General features: G+C 46.4%; 3 protein-coding genes across 9 annotated transcripts in view; 2 read left to right on the top strand and 1 right to left on the bottom strand.

Annotated features, from left to right (window-relative positions):
* Window positions 1-483: 483 nt before the first annotated feature.
* On the bottom strand, window positions 484-5,709 carry LOC146428769 (oxidative stress-responsive serine-rich protein 1-like). Of its 2 annotated transcripts, none has more exons than XM_085079703.1 (4): window positions 5,583-5,709; window positions 4,544-4,664; window positions 2,773-2,883; window positions 484-2,126 (listed from the first exon to the last, which is right to left on the bottom strand). In XM_085079703.1, the coding sequence occupies exons 2-4, from the start codon at window positions 4,618-4,620 to the stop codon at window positions 1,442-1,444; spliced, it is 873 nt and encodes a 290-aa protein (XP_084935829.1). In that variant the 5' UTR covers window positions 4,621-4,664; window positions 5,583-5,709; the 3' UTR covers window positions 484-1,441. The 2 variants fall into 2 exon arrangements, with proteins under 2 accessions (XP_084935829.1, XP_084935830.1); XM_085079704.1 differs by lacking the exon at window positions 5,583-5,709 and adding an exon at window positions 5,255-5,405.
* Window positions 5,650-11,758, top strand: OSER1 (oxidative stress responsive serine rich 1). Of its 6 annotated transcripts, none has more exons than XM_085079698.1 (4): window positions 5,650-5,743; window positions 8,183-8,298; window positions 10,096-10,209; window positions 10,951-11,758. In XM_085079698.1, the coding sequence occupies exons 2-4, from the start codon at window positions 8,189-8,191 to the stop codon at window positions 11,636-11,638; spliced, it is 912 nt and encodes a 303-aa protein (XP_084935824.1). In that variant the 5' UTR covers window positions 5,650-5,743; window positions 8,183-8,188; the 3' UTR covers window positions 11,639-11,758. The 6 variants fall into 6 exon arrangements, with proteins under 6 accessions (XP_084935824.1, XP_084935827.1, XP_084935828.1 ...); XM_085079699.1 differs by having other exon boundaries at window positions 5,660-5,743; window positions 8,186-8,298; XM_085079697.1 differs by lacking the exon at window positions 5,650-5,743 and adding an exon at window positions 6,481-7,171.
* Window positions 11,759-14,979: 3,221 nt separating this feature from the next.
* The window catches only part of JPH2 (junctophilin 2), a 30,801-nt gene continuing 29,678 nt past the window's right edge, over window positions 14,980-16,102 (top strand). Inside the window, exon 1 of the mRNA XM_085079705.1 lies at window positions 14,980-15,751. Coding sequence (XP_084935831.1) covers window positions 15,373-15,751 — 379 coding nt within the window. The 5' untranslated portion in view covers window positions 14,980-15,372. The remainder of the gene's footprint in view (window positions 15,752-16,102) is intronic.

Genomic DNA, 16,102 nt, shown 5'->3' with positions numbered 1-16,102 from the left:
ATTGCAGAATAGTGCTGGAAGAGGGAGGCGACACGAGAAAATGTAGAAATGTCGTATTTAAGTGAAATATTGCATGCTAAGTATCTGCATGAAATCTAAGAGCAAAATTACAGTTTTCGTTATATTCCTATGTTTTTCGATTTATTTGGACTTTAAATCTCAACGTCCTGGATTTGCAGTGTAAATTGTAGGGATGGTTAGAATGAAATCTACAGTGATTATCATCTAGAATGTGTGAGCCTTCTCCAGCACAGAATGCAAGGCCAACTGTCCACATCTGCTGTTATCTATTTTTGCACAACTGCTTGTGCCTCCTTGGCTTGCTGACCAATCATTTTTAAGAATGTAAGTAAAAATGACAGTACTTTACTCAGACGGAGTTGTTGAGCATGTACAGCTGACACCAAAACCAGAGTTTTGTTATGTTTTTTAAAAAATAAAAAAGTCTTGAGGGGAGATGAGTGTAAGTCAAATTATTCAGACTTTAATTTGCTGGGTTTTGACAAACATTTATTAATGCAAGTCTCGGCAACAAAATCTTTTATTGCAGTATTTTCAACCAGCAGGAATGTCATAGCTCTACAGCACAAAAGCCAGGATGATACACACTTCTTGCTCACCCCCTTTCCACACAGCTCTGTGTATCAGATGTGCTCAGAAACATCCTGTATAGATGGTGCCTTCCTTTCCACTTCTGAGACTGCACAGCCCAAAAAACCTGGTAGCCTGCTGCACTCCCCTCTAAATTATTCCATCTGTAAAGCACAAATAACAAAATATATTTTTACTTCTAAGAGCTTCACTTATCTGCAGAAAAATAGAACTGCTTAACAGTGAGCGAGTTAGATTAAGGAAGGGTCCAAGCACACACCCGCATGTTCTGGACCTCCCAAAAATTTGTGAGGAAGAAGCATTCACAACTTGATCCAACTAAAAAAAGGAGCCAGCTAGTGTTCAAGGAAAGGATATTCATCCTATCCAAAATGCTAAATGCCTTCTCATCCTTCTCTCTAGAGCAGGATGAGAAGGATAGAGCTGTAGCTGTGAAACTTTTCTCTAAGTACTGAGATACATTAAGAATGAACCTTTCAAACACTTAAAATTTCAGAAAAATTCTACAAGATTTTTGGTTTTGTTTGCTTTTTTTTTTTCCAAAACGTAATGAAAACAGCATACAGAGCATATGCACAGCACAAACCAAAAACCAAACAGAGCTCATTTGATCTAGAGTGCTTTTGTTAAGGTATTCAGAGACTTTAGTGCATTCTTTTTAGAACTAAGCTCAGAAACTATATTTAATTTTTCATTTTATTAGAAAACTAAACTGTATGAGGCAAAGAAACATTTAATCAAACACACAACAGTGAAAACATGGCACTGACAAAGCAATTAGCCCAACCATTGTAACAAACTCTGCTTCAGAATTCTCTATTGCTTACAGTCAAGTATACATCATCTCTGCCATGTGAGACATTTTCTTGGGAATATATAAGTAGTATTCCATATATCCTGAAAGATCTTCAATAGTCACGTCATCCACAAAGGCTCGAGCTTGCTCAGAACAAGACCTCAGGGAGCTTGATGAGGCTGTCCCACAGGGGGCTCTGTTTTGGAGGGAGTGGGCATGGACTCCCAGGACAGCCTTCTCGCACTCGGACAGGACGCTGCGCAGGCCGGAGAAGGAATACACCTCCATGGTGCGCCACTGCTTGCACTGGCACTTCTTGTCCGTACAAGGGCACTGCCTGCCGTTGCTAAGCATGGATAAGGACTGGAAATCTGACGTTTGCTTAGAACACAGGCTGTTCTCAAAGGATGAGGAGAGAGCAGGGCAGCTCTCCCCCGGCTTCGGCAAAGGCTCTTCGGCGGTGAAAGCTTCCAACGGTTCAGTTCTGTCGTTACTGGCCTCAAGGTGAGGATCCTGCCCGTCCTTCGTACCATGTTCTGCTGGGACAAAAACATCTGAGCTGATGACACCCTTTGAAGTGTCTGCCTGGGTTTTGTGTTTCAGCTGGTTGCTGGCTTTCATGTTGCAGTATGTGAACTTGGGAGGGTGCAGGACCGGAGACTTGGAGCGCCGGCGCCGCGGGACCCTTGCTGATCCTCGGGAAGGCTTTCTCACACACCTGCAGGGTACAACAGGTGAGCAAGTGGGTAACTCCAGAATCTACACCACAGCTCAAGAAACTCTAATATGTGGCTAAAAACATTTTATAACATTATTTTTCTGCTTGGAAATACCAGATGACTGGTCACTTACAATCTCTGACAGGGATCGTGGAGAACTCTGAAGAAATTCGGGTTCCCCCAAAGGAAAGATACATACAAGCAACCCTTATTCAAGGTGCTTCCCCCCAAATCTTCTTATTCAAGGTGCTTCCCCCAAAGTCTTCTGCCTTAGCAAATGATATTTTGTCATCCCAAATTGAACTGTAGTGCAGAACCTGGATCAGCTGGAGCTGCTGGCAGAGTCACACTGAATATCCAGGTACTTCAAAATAAATAAAAGAACTCAAGAGTGAGGTGAGAGGGGGCTGCAAAGGCTTCAGACTCATAGAGAAGTACTACTGATGGAATCAGTGGAAAAGAAAGTTTTAGGAACCTTCTCTAAGAGAAGGGCAATATTGTTTTTAAAGACTTTGATGAAATGCCCTTAAAAATAACACACCAGTTATGGAAACATTTTGTGATAGAAAATATTTGTTGAAGCAACTAATCATCAACAACTTGAACTGAAAGCAACCTGCAACTGTTCAATGTCTTATGTTTTACCCATGCCACGCTTCCTTGGAGCTGACAGGCTGCTGCTTGGCTCCATCCATGGCTGCTCTTGTCGTTGTTCTAAGAATCATCCCGTCGCCCACGGAGAGAGCTGCAATACATCTGGGTAAAAAGGGAAATGCCACATCACAGAAATGCCTGAACATATGGCTCCAGAGGCCCACATTCAGCCTATGTGCTCTGGATGCTCAGCTAAGCCAGTCTAATTTGCTGCCTTGACTCCCTCTGTGTCAGTGGGTAGAAACAGGGCATCACAGAGATTAATCTGACCCCTCTTACTATGCTGGCCTCATCAAGTGGCTAAAGATAGGTGAGATGAAATGCAAGGCAGCCAAAATGCCCAGAGGTTGATGTCACCATGCCCCATTTGTACTAAAATGACATGTTAAAGGAATGTAAACTCAGGTTCCAAACGTTCTTCTCACACAATAGTCATTAAAGATAGACTCCTACTCCTCTGAAATGCAAAGTCAGGCACATGGAGCAGCATGATGAGGGGGAGTCGGTGAAGAAGTGGATGAGGTACAACAGACAAGGACAGATAACTGATTTATTTAGTTCTCATTAAATTTTTGAGATAAGCATGGAATGAAAAAAGCATCTGACCCTGGAGCTCCAGATGACAAACATGAATGCCTCAGCACATGAATCTGTACTTATATTTATGATGGCTGCAGGTATGATTTGGAACACAAGATAGGAAATTGTAAGAAATGAGGCTGAAATTCTAGAAAAGAGCCCAAATACTCTGCCCAAAGTCGATCTTAAGGGATTAGTCACAAGACTTGAGCTGTTCACAACACATGCCTGCAAAACAAGATCTTTTTATGCCTAAGATGTCATCAGGAATCAACTAGAAGCCCACACAGTCTGCCAGTGGTACTACATCAAAAATGGTATGTTTAATAACCATAGTTCCTTGACAGAGAACAGCTATTTTTTCCACATTGCTCAGAAGACCTCCTGAAGCAGAGGAAATGAGTAGCAAAGCAAAATATATTTCCACATGCAGAGGAAGTCCTGAATTCACAGTGTTGATGGCTGTGGAGATGAATTCACAAGGTAACACTGTCAGCACAAAGCTTTCCTCTCGTGTTTGTGAATTCCCAAAAGACTTCAAGTGAACTGTCTCGCAGAGTGTTAGACTGCATAATTTTATTAGCTCTTACACTACACAGTATCAGCACACCCAGTATCTTACTGAGTAAGTTTTTAGTGTAAGAATGTCTGCAGATGTTTTACTCCACAAAACCCATGAAATCAGAACTGCTCAGTGCTCATATTTAGCCTGACCCTTCCCAGTGAGATTGGGCGCTCCAGAACACTTCAAGATGTTGGTGCTGATCTCCAGATGCTTTCCAAGGAAAATTTTGTGTGCTAAATAAAAGCTGATAAAAGTAAAAAACACTGGCTGCAGACACCAGTGTTTACAGGAACAGACAAATTCTGTATCACACCAGGTGACTACAGCTACGACAGTTAAGTGTGTTCACTGCTTTGGGCAAGACTTTTCATGTTTTCATACAGTCACTGTGTAATTTCAGTTGGATGTTGTTTCAAAATTAGTCTGTAATAAAGTACTGCTTTGCCTATTAGACAGTTATAATGACTGCATTTCATCTTAAGTGATGCAGTTGTATTACCTTGGCAAGCAAAGAACCTTCCACCAAATGACTTTTTCTTTTTGAAATGCAAAATAATAGAAAACAAGTATGTAATAAAAACCTGACAAATTACATTGCCTTTTTTGTTGCTCACTTACCCTGCTGCATCCACTCTCAGCTTTTTGAATGCTGTTTGTAGACTCTCCTCCTCTTCATCTTTCGCTTCCAAGTCCATTGATGTATTTTCAGTGGGTAACCAACAGTGCCATATAGAATAAACTGAAATATAGAAATTGGGATTTGATGCTGAGGTTTGAACACAGATGGTCTGTACAAAACTGACTGATTCTATGATGGGTAAGTCTTCCATGGGCAATGTCACTGCCTTCTGACCAGACCTACCCTGGGCTTTTCTCTGTGAACTTCAAAGTCTGAATTTTTCAGAACAAGCCCAGCCTGTGTCAAGAATAGCAAAGCACCTTTTATCAATGGGTGAACAAACTACATGGATCCTGGCAACCTGTGTAACTTAAGTTGAGAGTATGAGACCTGCAGCAAAGGTTCAGAAAGGTACAGAATCACATTATGGCTTAGGCTGGCAGGGATCCTTGGGGGTCCAGCTCCCCTGTTCAAGCAGGGCTTACCCCAGGCTGGTTTCCCAGGACCATATCCAGGTAGCCTTGCAATAACTCCAAGGAGGGAGACTCCGGAGCCTCGCTGGGCAGCGTGTGCTCAGCCACCCTCAAAGAAAAGCGCTTCCTTATGCTCAGACAACATTTCAGCTTGCGCCCATGGCCTCTGGTCCTGTCCGCGGGCACCAGCGAGCAAAGCCTGACTCCTCTCCGTGCCCACCCCTCAGGCATTCACACCTTGCTGAGATCCTGCCGAGCCTTTCCCCCCGGCACTGCCCGCAGTGACACCCCGCTGTCCCGCACGGGGCACGGCCGAGGGGCTCCAGCGCCAGGCCTGGCCCACACCCGCTGCCCGTGCCCGCCCGAGGCTCCGCAGCCGCGGCAGCCCAGCGCCGCCCCGCTCCGACACCTGTCCCGCGGCCTCCTCTCGCCGCCCCGCCGGGAGCACCGCCGGCGGCCCCTCCGCTCCCCCCGTGCCCCGCGGCACCCCCGCGGTGCCCCCCGGCCGAGCAGGGCCGCCCCGGGCCGGGCGCGGGGGTCGCGGGGGTCCCGGGCCGTCACTCACCCGCCGCCGCTGCCCGGGGCGCGCAGCACAACAGGACGTGACGTCACGGCCCGCGGGGGCGCGCCCGGCCCCGCCCGCCCGGTCGGGTGCGCGTGCGCGAGCGGCGGCGGTTCCGGGGGGGCGGCGGCGGGCGGTGGGCGCCGGGCCGGCGCGGGAGCGCGGTGAGTGAGTGAGTGCGGGTCCCGTCCCGCGTCCGTCCCTGTCCCGCCCCGTCCTCATCCCGCTCCCCTGCGCGGTCCCCCCTCGCTCCCGCAGCCGCCGGGGCCGGTGGGTGCCGTCGCGTCCCCGCGGCGAGCCCTTCCCGCGCGGTTCCCGCCGCGGTTCCCTGAGGAGGGCGGCGGGCGCTGGGGGAGCGCGGCGGGCGCGGGGCGGTGCTGAGTCACGGCCGAGCCCCGGAGCCGGGCCGCGGGGCAGCGGCAGGGGCTGCTGGGGCTGCCCGGGGGCGGGCGGGAAGCGCTGCGGAGGGAACTCCGAGCGGTTAAAAACACAGAATTAAAAAATACAGATTTTAAAAAACTTAAAATGAAAAAAGCGAGATTTCAAAGTTCCCGTCCCGCGGCCCACGTGCTCCCCCTGGGGCCGTGGCCCGGCACGGCCGGGAGCTGTGAGCAGCGCTGTCCGTGCCGTGCTCACCCGGGATGGATGGACGGAGTGCCCAGCCCTGTCCATCGCCCTGGCCATCGCCCTGGCCATCGCCCTGGCCATCGCCCTGGCCATCGCCGCTGCCGTGAGCGGCACTGCTCGGCGGGCTTTGTAGCGCGCTGTTCTGGGAAACAGCCCAAAATAAAATGGAAAAGGGAAGGTGTGTGTTTTCCTAGGAGGTAAAGGATGTAAGTTTCAATGTGGTTTTTGACACGGTAAACTTCGGCTAGTTTTCACAGTGATTGGTTCTTTTTAAAATTGATGCTAGTTGGCTGGTGCGTCTAAAATGCTTAAGCTTATATTTTGTTGTCACCCAATGAGTGGGTTTTTATCTAAATAAGTTCCCCATTGTTTTGAGGTTTTTCAGGGTCGGTGATGAATGGCAGCATGATAAAATATTTAATCTAAAAACTGGTACTTTTTTTTAATAATGTACAGTGATTTAAAAACTTTTTACTCTCATGTTCCTGCTAAAGGTATGTAATATAGGAGTTTGCTGTTAAAAAAAAAAAAAGTAGCCTGAATTTTTATTTTCATAGTAGAGAATCATCTGAGGATGGCTGGGGGGCCAAGGAATAAAAGTGAAGTTGGCACCATCTGTTTCATCAGAGCAGTAGTATTTGGCTAAGAGAATATATGAAATAGTAACTTGCTCAGATGAGCATCATGTTGTCAGTGTCTGTTTAAGGTTCTTCCTCTCCTGTTTACTCCCTGTCTGACTCATGGGACAACATGTGCCTTGAAATTGTTATGCTACATTATCCTTCTGTGTGTGTCATAATAGCTGTCTGCAATGCAGGGCGTCCAGGTGAAATCATAGCAAAGTGAGCAGCCAGAGCAAGTGTGGGGAGAGCTGCCTCCTCCACCTGGAATGAGGGGTGAGGGAACAGAAGCTACTCCCATCCCTCTGCATAAGTAAACTGAGCTGAAGAGCTTCAGATAAAATGGTCTCCGTGAAGAGTTCTTTTCCTTACTACAAAAAAAAAAAAAAAACTTGTGAAGAGCTTTGCTCTTCCCTTTGCTGAAGTTCATGAGGTTCCTGTTGAGGTCCTACTGGTGAATCAGCCATTCATTCCAGTTTGGTGACATCAGCAGATGTTATGAGGGTTTCTTGCCACATCATCCAGATCATTAATGAAGATGTTTAATAGGACTGGACAGTCTTGACCCTGGGATACACCACTAGTGCCTGATCTCCAGCAAGCCCAAAGACCATCAAATTTAGAAAGATTTGAGATCCTTTGTAGCTAAATGAAATGATGGCCAGGGTAGATGAAGAAAAAATAAATCAGCCAGTTTTTATATATATTTTCTTTAACTTTAAAACAAGCTTTCTGATTGCTTTTTGTATTTGTTTGTATTTGTACTTGTTCATGAGCTGATATAGGAAAATTTTAACAGCTATTTGTAACCAAAATACCATGTTCTGATAGGACTGTATAACTCTTGCTGGGACCTAGACATAAGGTCCTAAAGTTTTGTTTGGCTTAAAACGTTACCTTGTTTTAAGAAAAATTTCTTGGTTTGGGTTTTTTTAAAAGTGTCACGTGTAACACTGAGTCCCAAATCTGGAAATAAGAGTTGCAGAAGGTTGACTGTTTCTAATGGTCTTGTTCCTTCTCCCTTTCACCTCTCCTGCAATTATTCAGGTAGCACTGTAGTACAAGTGGAAGACTTTGGCTGGACTGTAATGTATGTGCAAGATGCTATTGACACCAAATTTGACTTTGAATTGTTAATTCACCTACAGTTGTACAACAGACTGTTTGTTTCATTCTTGGGTATCATAAAGCTTGTTCTGAATCAGCTTTCAAAAATGTTCTACTAGAATGACCTCAGCTTTGTGTGCTCAGTGTGCTATTTTGAGTTTATTTTCATGTATTACAGTGCTGCTGGGCAACTAATGTTTTTAACAAGGATTTGGCCCTTATTTTTGTATGTCTTTTTTCTGCTTGTAGCAGTACATGGTAATTCCATCAGCTTCTGGCCATCCAATGATGAAATCAGAAGCAAAAGATGGAGAAGAGGAAAGCCTGCAGACAGCATTCAAAAAGCTGAGAGTTGACACAGCTGGGTAAGTAACACCACAGGGAGGCACAGACTTAACGTCTTACAAGTGGACTCAAAGGGAACACCCTTGCTGTGAAATTTGGGGAAATGAGGTAATTGCAAAAGGTTAGGCACAGAAAGCCTTCATTGTAGTTAAACAGACTGAAATAAATTCACTACCTGCAGACTGCACTTCTCAAGGAATTGTAATTTGTTTGATTGCTGTCAGCTTGCAACAGGCTTGAAAGAAACCTCACAATCATCATCAGCTGGCAATGTGCTTGAAATGAATTTTGGCATGAATCTGGCTGCCAGAGGTTACCAGTACTGGAGTCCAGAGGACTAGAACTCTGATTTTGAAGTTAGCATATTGCCTTGGCTCTGAAGGCCTGTCATAAGAATAAAATCACATATTTTCCCAGGAGAGAAACTTCCTTTCTATGTCAGTAAGGGACAGCGTTAGATTCAGTGCATGATTCCCACACAAACTATTTTCATTGCTGTCACAAAATTTCTATTTATAACCAAAATCACTAAATGGGAAAGAATGCTTTTTGTGTTTTCTTGGTTTGTGAACATTTGACTCATGGCACTTACCTTCAGTGTTCAGGTGGCAGAACACAAGCACAATGTGTCTTCTGTTGGTAATGATAATTTTCACCTGAAAATAAATAAAGAAAGGCTTCCATATAATGTTTTTTTCTGATGACAAATGCACACCGTTGCATATTACCTGTATAATCCTGCGTTCCTGTAAGCTGTTGTCAGTGATGCAATTACACTGTTGCTGAAATGAAAGGGTAGGTAAGGCAGCATGTAAAGATTAAGGTGGTAACTAGAATTACCACAGAGCTGAGATTGTGAGTAGATGGGATTCTAAAGTTATCTTTTATTTAAGTAATTAAACTCATTAGTAATTAATTACCTCTCATTTCTTCAGTATCTCTTGTCCCATCCTTCAGCAAGGCATATTTGATCACTTTGGAGTTTTTACTGGTGGCCTTCGATTTTGTGTTCTGTGTTCATTATCCTTTAAATGGAAGTTAGTTTGATTAATAGTTTGGATTCTCTTAACCCCATCCTAGATCAGTGTGGAGGGACTTACTTTCACTTTTCAGGAAATCTGTCTTGTTTACAAACAAATTTAGCATAGGATTTGGAAAATAATTTTCTTGGGCATTCCAGTGTAATACGTGAAGTCACAACTTGGAAAAATTGTTCTCAGGCTTATTGAAAGTCCTTCAAAATGGGAATCTGGAATGAATTTATAGCACCAGAAAATTTAGTAAATCTACTAAAGTCTCTGCCTTGATTTGAAGCTGAAGGTCTGACACAGCTCTGTGGCTCAAATGATTCAACTTGCAGGAGTATGAAGAATTTTATCTTACGTTGACAGGCAATGTTAGACAGAGGCTTAAATGTTCTTCAGCTAAACAAAGTCTATTTATGTCCAAAGAACATTTATTTTTAGGAAAGAATGGCTTATTTGTCTCTGGAAAAAGAGACGTGTTTCTTCAGTGATGGTGTTTCTGCCCTCCCCTCTCCTGGGAAGCTGAAATTTGGCCATTGTGTGTGTTTGTCACTGACACGTGGAGCTGTGGACAGCATCGCTTGGTGAAAGGGTCTGTTGTACAGACCTTGGAGATGGGAGTGTGTAAATTCTTGTCCTGCTGATTTGGGTCTTTGTGGGCAGGTCTTTTAAGACATATTCTAAATGATTTGGAGCAATATTTTCTGGGAAAGAAAATGTGCAAGGTTTTTTTTTTCATTATCGTAACACTAACCAGTGTAGGCTGTTAACTCTTCATTCTGTCTCTCACAGATCTACCACTTCTCTCTCTGTGGGTGATGGGACAAGTCCCAGAGCAATAGTTAGAACAGTGGCAGATGAAACCAAACCTAAGACTGTTTGTGCTTCTAAGGAAACCTGGCATGGGTAAGAGAAGCTTGGGATTATCAGACTATTTCGAATGATACTGCATGGAAAAGGAATGTTAAGTAGACAGTTTCTAGCTGGTGCACCTCTAAACAAGGGACCCAAATTGTCTTTACTAAAAAACTTTTCCAAATACTCACACAACCTTTTTCTCTCCATATATGACTGCTATTCTTTATTTATGTGATGTGAAAGGAAATGCTGGTCAGCTGTAGGTTGTTAAACATTATAGATATTTCTCAGTACAGATGTAAGCTGCTGGTTTTGAATCAGACAATCATGAATGCATCTCTTCCAATCATTGTTTGACAGTGCAGAAGCTGTCATTGTGCTTTGTGAACTAGATAAAAATAAAGAATTGGTTTCTGGAGTATCTCTGCAGAACTTCATGCTCATCTGAAACAAAACCACCCTTTGCTCTCAATTCATTAATTTCATGCTCTTTTCTCATGCTTTATCCTTCTCTTAGAGATTATTTTGTCATGTCTCACATGCTTTACTCATTTCCTAACTTTTCAAGGCCACTCTTTGAGATTCATTTCTGTGGTGTTCCTTTTATATTTTACATAGCTGCTTGGCTAGAACAATGTTAAATTCCAAGCTAGCCCCTGAACAAATACTCTGAACTTAAAGCTCGTGCATGCAGTATAAATGCACTAGAGCTTTTGCCCAGTGTTACTTGTAAGCCAGCAATAAGTCTTTTAGTGAATCTTCACTCCCTTTTGTGTCTTTCCCTGGCAGGTCTGTGAAGAAGCCTTCGAGAGGAGTTGTGAGAACCCAGCGTCGCAGGCGTTCCAAGTCTCCAATTCTTCATCCTCCAAAGTTTATCCATTGCAGCACAAAATCACATTCCACATGCAGCCAGCTGGTGCAGAAGAGCCAGGCTGATGCCCAGGAGGACAGCAGTGGGTTCAGGATGCCAGTCCCAAAGGAAGCTTGTGCACACGAACGCTGCAGCATCACTCCAGACATTGGCCAGGAGGGAGTTGATGGGTCTTTGGGAGTTTCTGTTGCACAGTTGCCATCAGAGAACAGACAGGAGAACTCTCCAGCTGCAGCTTCAACAGTATCCAAAGCAAGCCTAAAGACCGTGGAGCTTTCTGACTTCCAGTCTATGTCCAGGCTGAACACGAGTATGCCATGTGCATGTGCAGATAAAGCCTGTCAGTGCAAACTGTGGCAAGATATGGAAGTGTACAAATTCTCTGGCTTGCAGAACACCCTCCCACTGGCACCTGATAGAACAGTTTCTGAGGATCACTCCCAGCCTTTGCCATCAAGAACTCCCTCAAGTTCTCCACGCTCTTGCTCTGAGCAAGCCAGGGCCTTTGTGGATGATGTGACAATTGAAGACCTATCAGGTTACCTGGAGTATTACTTGTATATTCCAAAGAAAATGTCTCACATGGCAGAAATGATGTACACCTGACAGCAACGAGCCCTAAAACCAGAAGGGTGGCTGGTTTAAATCTGCCCTCAGGCACATCATGAAGATGCCACCCACTCTCTGCTCACTGTGCTTGCAATAAAAACACGTCTTTGCATCTCAGCTGATGTTCATTATTTAAGTTGGACAAACAGTTTAGTTTCAGCATTATAATTTAAGCTTGGAATAGATAATGTGGTAAATGTACCTAGAGCATACCTGCCTGTCCTTAGAGACCCAACACTTAATTCTGTTTTGTTTTCAAAATCCTCTTTTTGGTTTGTTGGAGAAGAGTCCCTAGATTGCTTGGTGAGTAGAGCTCTTCTTGTGAGACACCTGGTGTCATTCAGCTTCTTTGAAACCACTTTGACCTCAGGTTGTAAGGCTCAGGCTTGTGTTTTTGGATGCACGTGCCTCTGATTTGATTTCATAAAGGAGTGTGACCATCTCCAACCCTCCCTTGGTACTGTTACTGGAAAAGTGGAAAGCAAACCTTTTACTTAATGCCCAACAGGCCTTAGAGACTTGTCTGCAGCAGGAGAAACACCCTGCATTCTTCAGGGGAATTGCTGCTGCAGTGAACCAAAGGAAAAGCAAGGCCACAGGCTCTGCTCAGTGTATTTTTATGGTGACCAAACCAGCATTTGCTCATTTCAGTGGTCTTAATTCATACAGTACCAGTTTTGGGGGGCGGGGGGGGGTGGGTTGGCTTCTCTTTTAGCCTGCTCTGTAACACCAAGTTTAACCCTTCAGGTATTAAGACCCATAGACTGGAGTGAACAGTTGTCAGATGTAGGGAAATCTTGAGCACTCTGTTTTTCTTCACTCCAGTCTAGTTTCTAAACTACTCTCACTTCTGCTGCCTTGTCCACCTTTGCATTCTTCCTAGAATTTACTGCTTCAGAAGCAAGCAGCTCCCCGTACCTAGTGTGCATCAGCAGAGTGTCTCATTTATAAGCATCTAGCAAAGGAGCATCCTATCAAATAATATGATTTGTTGAGGGAGAGAAAAGTTGTGTTTGGTTTGTCTTTACTGTTTGCAGTACCTGAACTTTTCTGACCCATAAGGTCTGTAAAAGAAATGGAGACAACATTTTCCTGCAAAATCATTTGGTGTTACTTTTGGGCTTTTTTTTTGTCATTTCTTTGGCAGTAACTGGTATCTTAAAACAAGTGGCCGTATAAGGTTACCTGTTTTGCCAGTTCTGAAGTGTCACCTACACTGTGCAGAATGTACCTGGGTCCCACATCTCTTTCCTGCTCTTCAATAAGCTGCATTTCTGTCACCTGTGTTCAAGGCAGGTTTTTGGTAACTGTTACATACAAAACTGGGCTGCAAAGTGCAGAATTACTTTATTTCTCATATAATTATTCTTTACTGTTTCCAAACGAAAATTCCAACCACAGCACTGCTGTGGGGCTGAAAGTGCCTTTCAAGTGCTTTTTACCGTTTTTTTCGCTTGTCACATACCTGTACTGTAGGGTTTAGGATTGCACTGTCCACGACTCAGTACTGTGTTAAAGTGGATTGAAATCCAGGAGATGTAAAATTAGAGAGGAGAAAGATGTGAGCTGGTGCTGACTGGGAAGGGACATGAGCAATGCCACTAGAGGTCAGGCACTGGCTGCAGCCAGCTCAGTCTTCAGGGGAGAATGGGAATTTTTCTGCCAAAAAGAAGAAATAAGAGCAGCTCTGTGTGGTGCATTGGTGCACACAGACTGTCAGTGCTCTCTGAAGTTTGTGTGGGTTGGCGGTCAACAAAAGTTCTTTAAATGCCAAAATCTGCATAAGTTATTAATGTTTAAACAAAGTGTGCGATCAGTTCACAACTGCTGTGTAATTAGGAAAAGTTGCTAAGTAAATAATTACATAGTCCTGAACTTGGCATCCTCTTGGGACAGTTACAACATCTTTGGGCTCGTAAGTGCTGGAACACCATGGAATAGAAGACCATGGGTTGCTGCAACTGCTGCCTTAACGCTTTCCCTTCTGTTACCACAAGGTGTTTCAAGATGTTTTGGTCTTCCCAGAAACTGCAGAACAAAACCCTCTGCATTTGCTTTGAGAAAATGTGAATTTGTGGCCCTTAATTATGCAGCAAGAACCTTGGAAACTTGCTTAAATAGTCCAAAAGCTTAGTTTAAAATAACAGCAAAAAATTGAACTGGAGTTGATTTCAAAATCAGACTTTTTTTTAAAGAAAGCTTTAGAGGACTGGTTCTGCCAAGTGGCACTTCTGAGTCGTGTTGGAGTCCCTTACCAAAGAGCCCATTCCTTCCTATGGCTGAATAAAGTGAAGCCCTTTGTCATTAACTCTAACTTGGTCCTTCTCATCTGTGGCTGCTGGTGTTCTGTGTTTATGTGCTGGCATACACAGAGCTTCCCTTTCAGTTATATATTGTGTGGTCCCTCTATATGTTTCCTTCCTATAAGTGCCAATGAGGAGGTTGTCTGAATTGAAGAACTGTTGTTACGTGAGTCCAAGCCCACCACTGTGTGTGGCAGCTTTGTCCCAGAGTTCGGTGGGGTTTAGGGAGCTCCCCTGGAAGGGCAGATCACAGCAGGCTGGTAACACCTATAGCTCCTGCAGCTTCTCAGTGTGGTGATGAGTAAAGGAAGGTCATTTCTCCGTGGTCTTGCAGTGAGTGTCTTTAGAAACAGGACAGGCATGCTGGAAGAACAGGGGTCTGGGATTAGCTTGTTACCTGGTCTTTCATTCCTCCTCCTCTACCATCTGCATTTGATGACATTATTAACACACAAGGCGGGTTGTCACTACTCTGTGTCTGCAACTGTCTGTCATCTTTTCCACACATCGACTGAATTCCTTCTGTTTAATTGCTGCTGGCTGTTAAACAGAAGGAAACTTGGGAAGTTTGTTGTTGTTTGGGAGAGAGGGCTAAATGACTACTAGTGAACTACTTTCCTTACCCTAAAGCAGCTCTGGAAAGTCACTTCGGAAGTAGCAGAGGGGCTGAGTGAGCTGTGCTCTGCACCGGGGTTCTACCTCTGCCCAATTACACGGTGTGAGTGTCCTGCTCCCGAGCGCTCCGTCCCCGCATCCCGCGGGGCTCCGGCGGAGCGGGACAGCGGCCGCCGGCCCGGGGGGAGCGCGGCCGCCCCTTCCCAGGCTCTATTTTAAGCGGACATTTACTTTCCCAGCCTCTTCTCCGCCTGGATCCCTGCCCGGGGCGGGGGACGGCGGGGGGGTGGGATGTGTCTCTCCCCTCCTTCATAAAAGGGCCCCGAGGCGGGGGCCGGGCTCCGGGGGGTTATTTTTGGGAGCAGCTCCTGGGATCCGATGGCCTTGTTAGGGCAGCGCTGACCTTTCTCCCGGCGGGGGAGGAGAGCGGCAAGGGACGGGGCGGGCGGCGGCGGCCGGGCGGGGGAGAGCGGCCGGCTCGGGACCCCCATCCCTTCTCGGCCGCGGGGATCGGGACCCCCATCCCTCCCTCTGCCGCGGGAGCGGCTCCCCGGGCGGCCCATGCCCATGCCCGTGCCCGCGGGGCAGGTACCGGCGCGGAGCGGCTGCCCCTAGCACGGGGGGGCTGGGGCTCGGCCCGCCCTTCTCCCCTCCCTCTTTTCCAATTTCTTCTCCCGTGCCCCAGCCCCTCGGCCGGGCCAGGCGAGGCAGGAGCGGCCGCTGCCGGCGCCCAGCCCGTTCCCCCCGGGGATGCGGGAGCCCCGGAGCGCTGCCCCGGGAACGCTGCCCGGCTGAGGGGCACCGCAGGGCACCATGAGCGGCGGCAGGTTCGATTTCGATGATGGAGGCGCCTATTGCGGGGGCTGGGAGGGGGGCAAAGCCCACGGGCACGGCATCTGCACCGGCCCCAAGGGCCAGGGCGAGTACTCGGGCTCCTGGAACTACGGCTTCGAAGTGGTGGGCATATACACGTGGCCCAGCGGCAACACCTATGAAGGCTACTGGTCCCAAGGCAAGAGGCACGGCCTGGGAATCGAGACCAAAGGACGGTGGGTTTACAGAGGCGAGTGGACCCATGGCTTTAAGGGACGGTATGGCGCCAGGCAGAGCATGAGCAGCGGAGCCAAGTACGAGGGTACATGGAACAATGGCCTGCAGGATGGTTACGGCACCGAGACCTACGCTGACGGAGGTAAGGATGGCTCCAGAGGGAATGGGAGGGGGATGGACAGCGTCATACCCAGCCTGTGACAACAGAGGTTGCATGTTGTCCCTGCTGAAGAGGTGACCTAGTCCTGTCCCTACTGCTGAGATCCAGACAGGCACAGTGCTCTACAATGAGCCATTGAGGTGCTTCGGTCAAGGAGAGGAGCTTGGGGTGCAACCATCTCATCAATGTTTGTGTGCCCTGATTCTCCCAGCTGGGCGCAGGGTGCACAGCTCACCATCTGCAGACACAAGGGAGGAGCAGCAGGACCATTGCCCCAAGCTGCTCATGAGCGTCTGTGGTGGCAGTTAACACCAACCAGCTTGATTTTGTGTA

Source organism: Lichenostomus cassidix, chromosome 20, assembly GCF_008360975.1.
Source record: "Lichenostomus cassidix isolate B80296 chromosome 20, HeHo_3.0, whole genome shotgun sequence".
NCBI lineage: Eukaryota > Metazoa > Chordata > Aves > Passeriformes > Meliphagidae > Lichenostomus > Lichenostomus cassidix.
Note: the sequence above shows the minus strand (reverse complement) of the source record. Positions and strands in the feature narration are given on the sequence as shown.

Excerpts from the sequence above, each read along its gene's own strand:
- LOC146428769 (XM_085079703.1), bottom strand. The coding sequence starts at position 4,620 with ATGGACTTGGAAGCGAAAGATGAAGAGGAGGAGAGTCTACAAACAGCA. Across the intron at positions 2,884-4,543 it reads CTGAGAGTGGATGCAGCAGG|ATGTATTGCAGCTCTCTCCG; the intron begins GTAAGTGAGCAA and ends CTTTTTACCCAG. Across the intron at positions 2,127-2,772 it reads TCCAAGGAAGCGTGGCATGG|GTGTGTGAGAAAGCCTTCCC; the intron begins GTAAAACATAAG and ends TGTACCCTGCAG.
- OSER1 (XM_085079697.1), top strand. Across the intron at positions 8,299-10,095 it reads CTGAGAGTTGACACAGCTGG|ATCTACCACTTCTCTCTCTG; the intron begins GTAAGTAACACC and ends TGTCTCTCACAG. Across the intron at positions 10,210-10,950 it reads TCTAAGGAAACCTGGCATGG|GTCTGTGAAGAAGCCTTCGA; the intron begins GTAAGAGAAGCT and ends TTTCCCTGGCAG.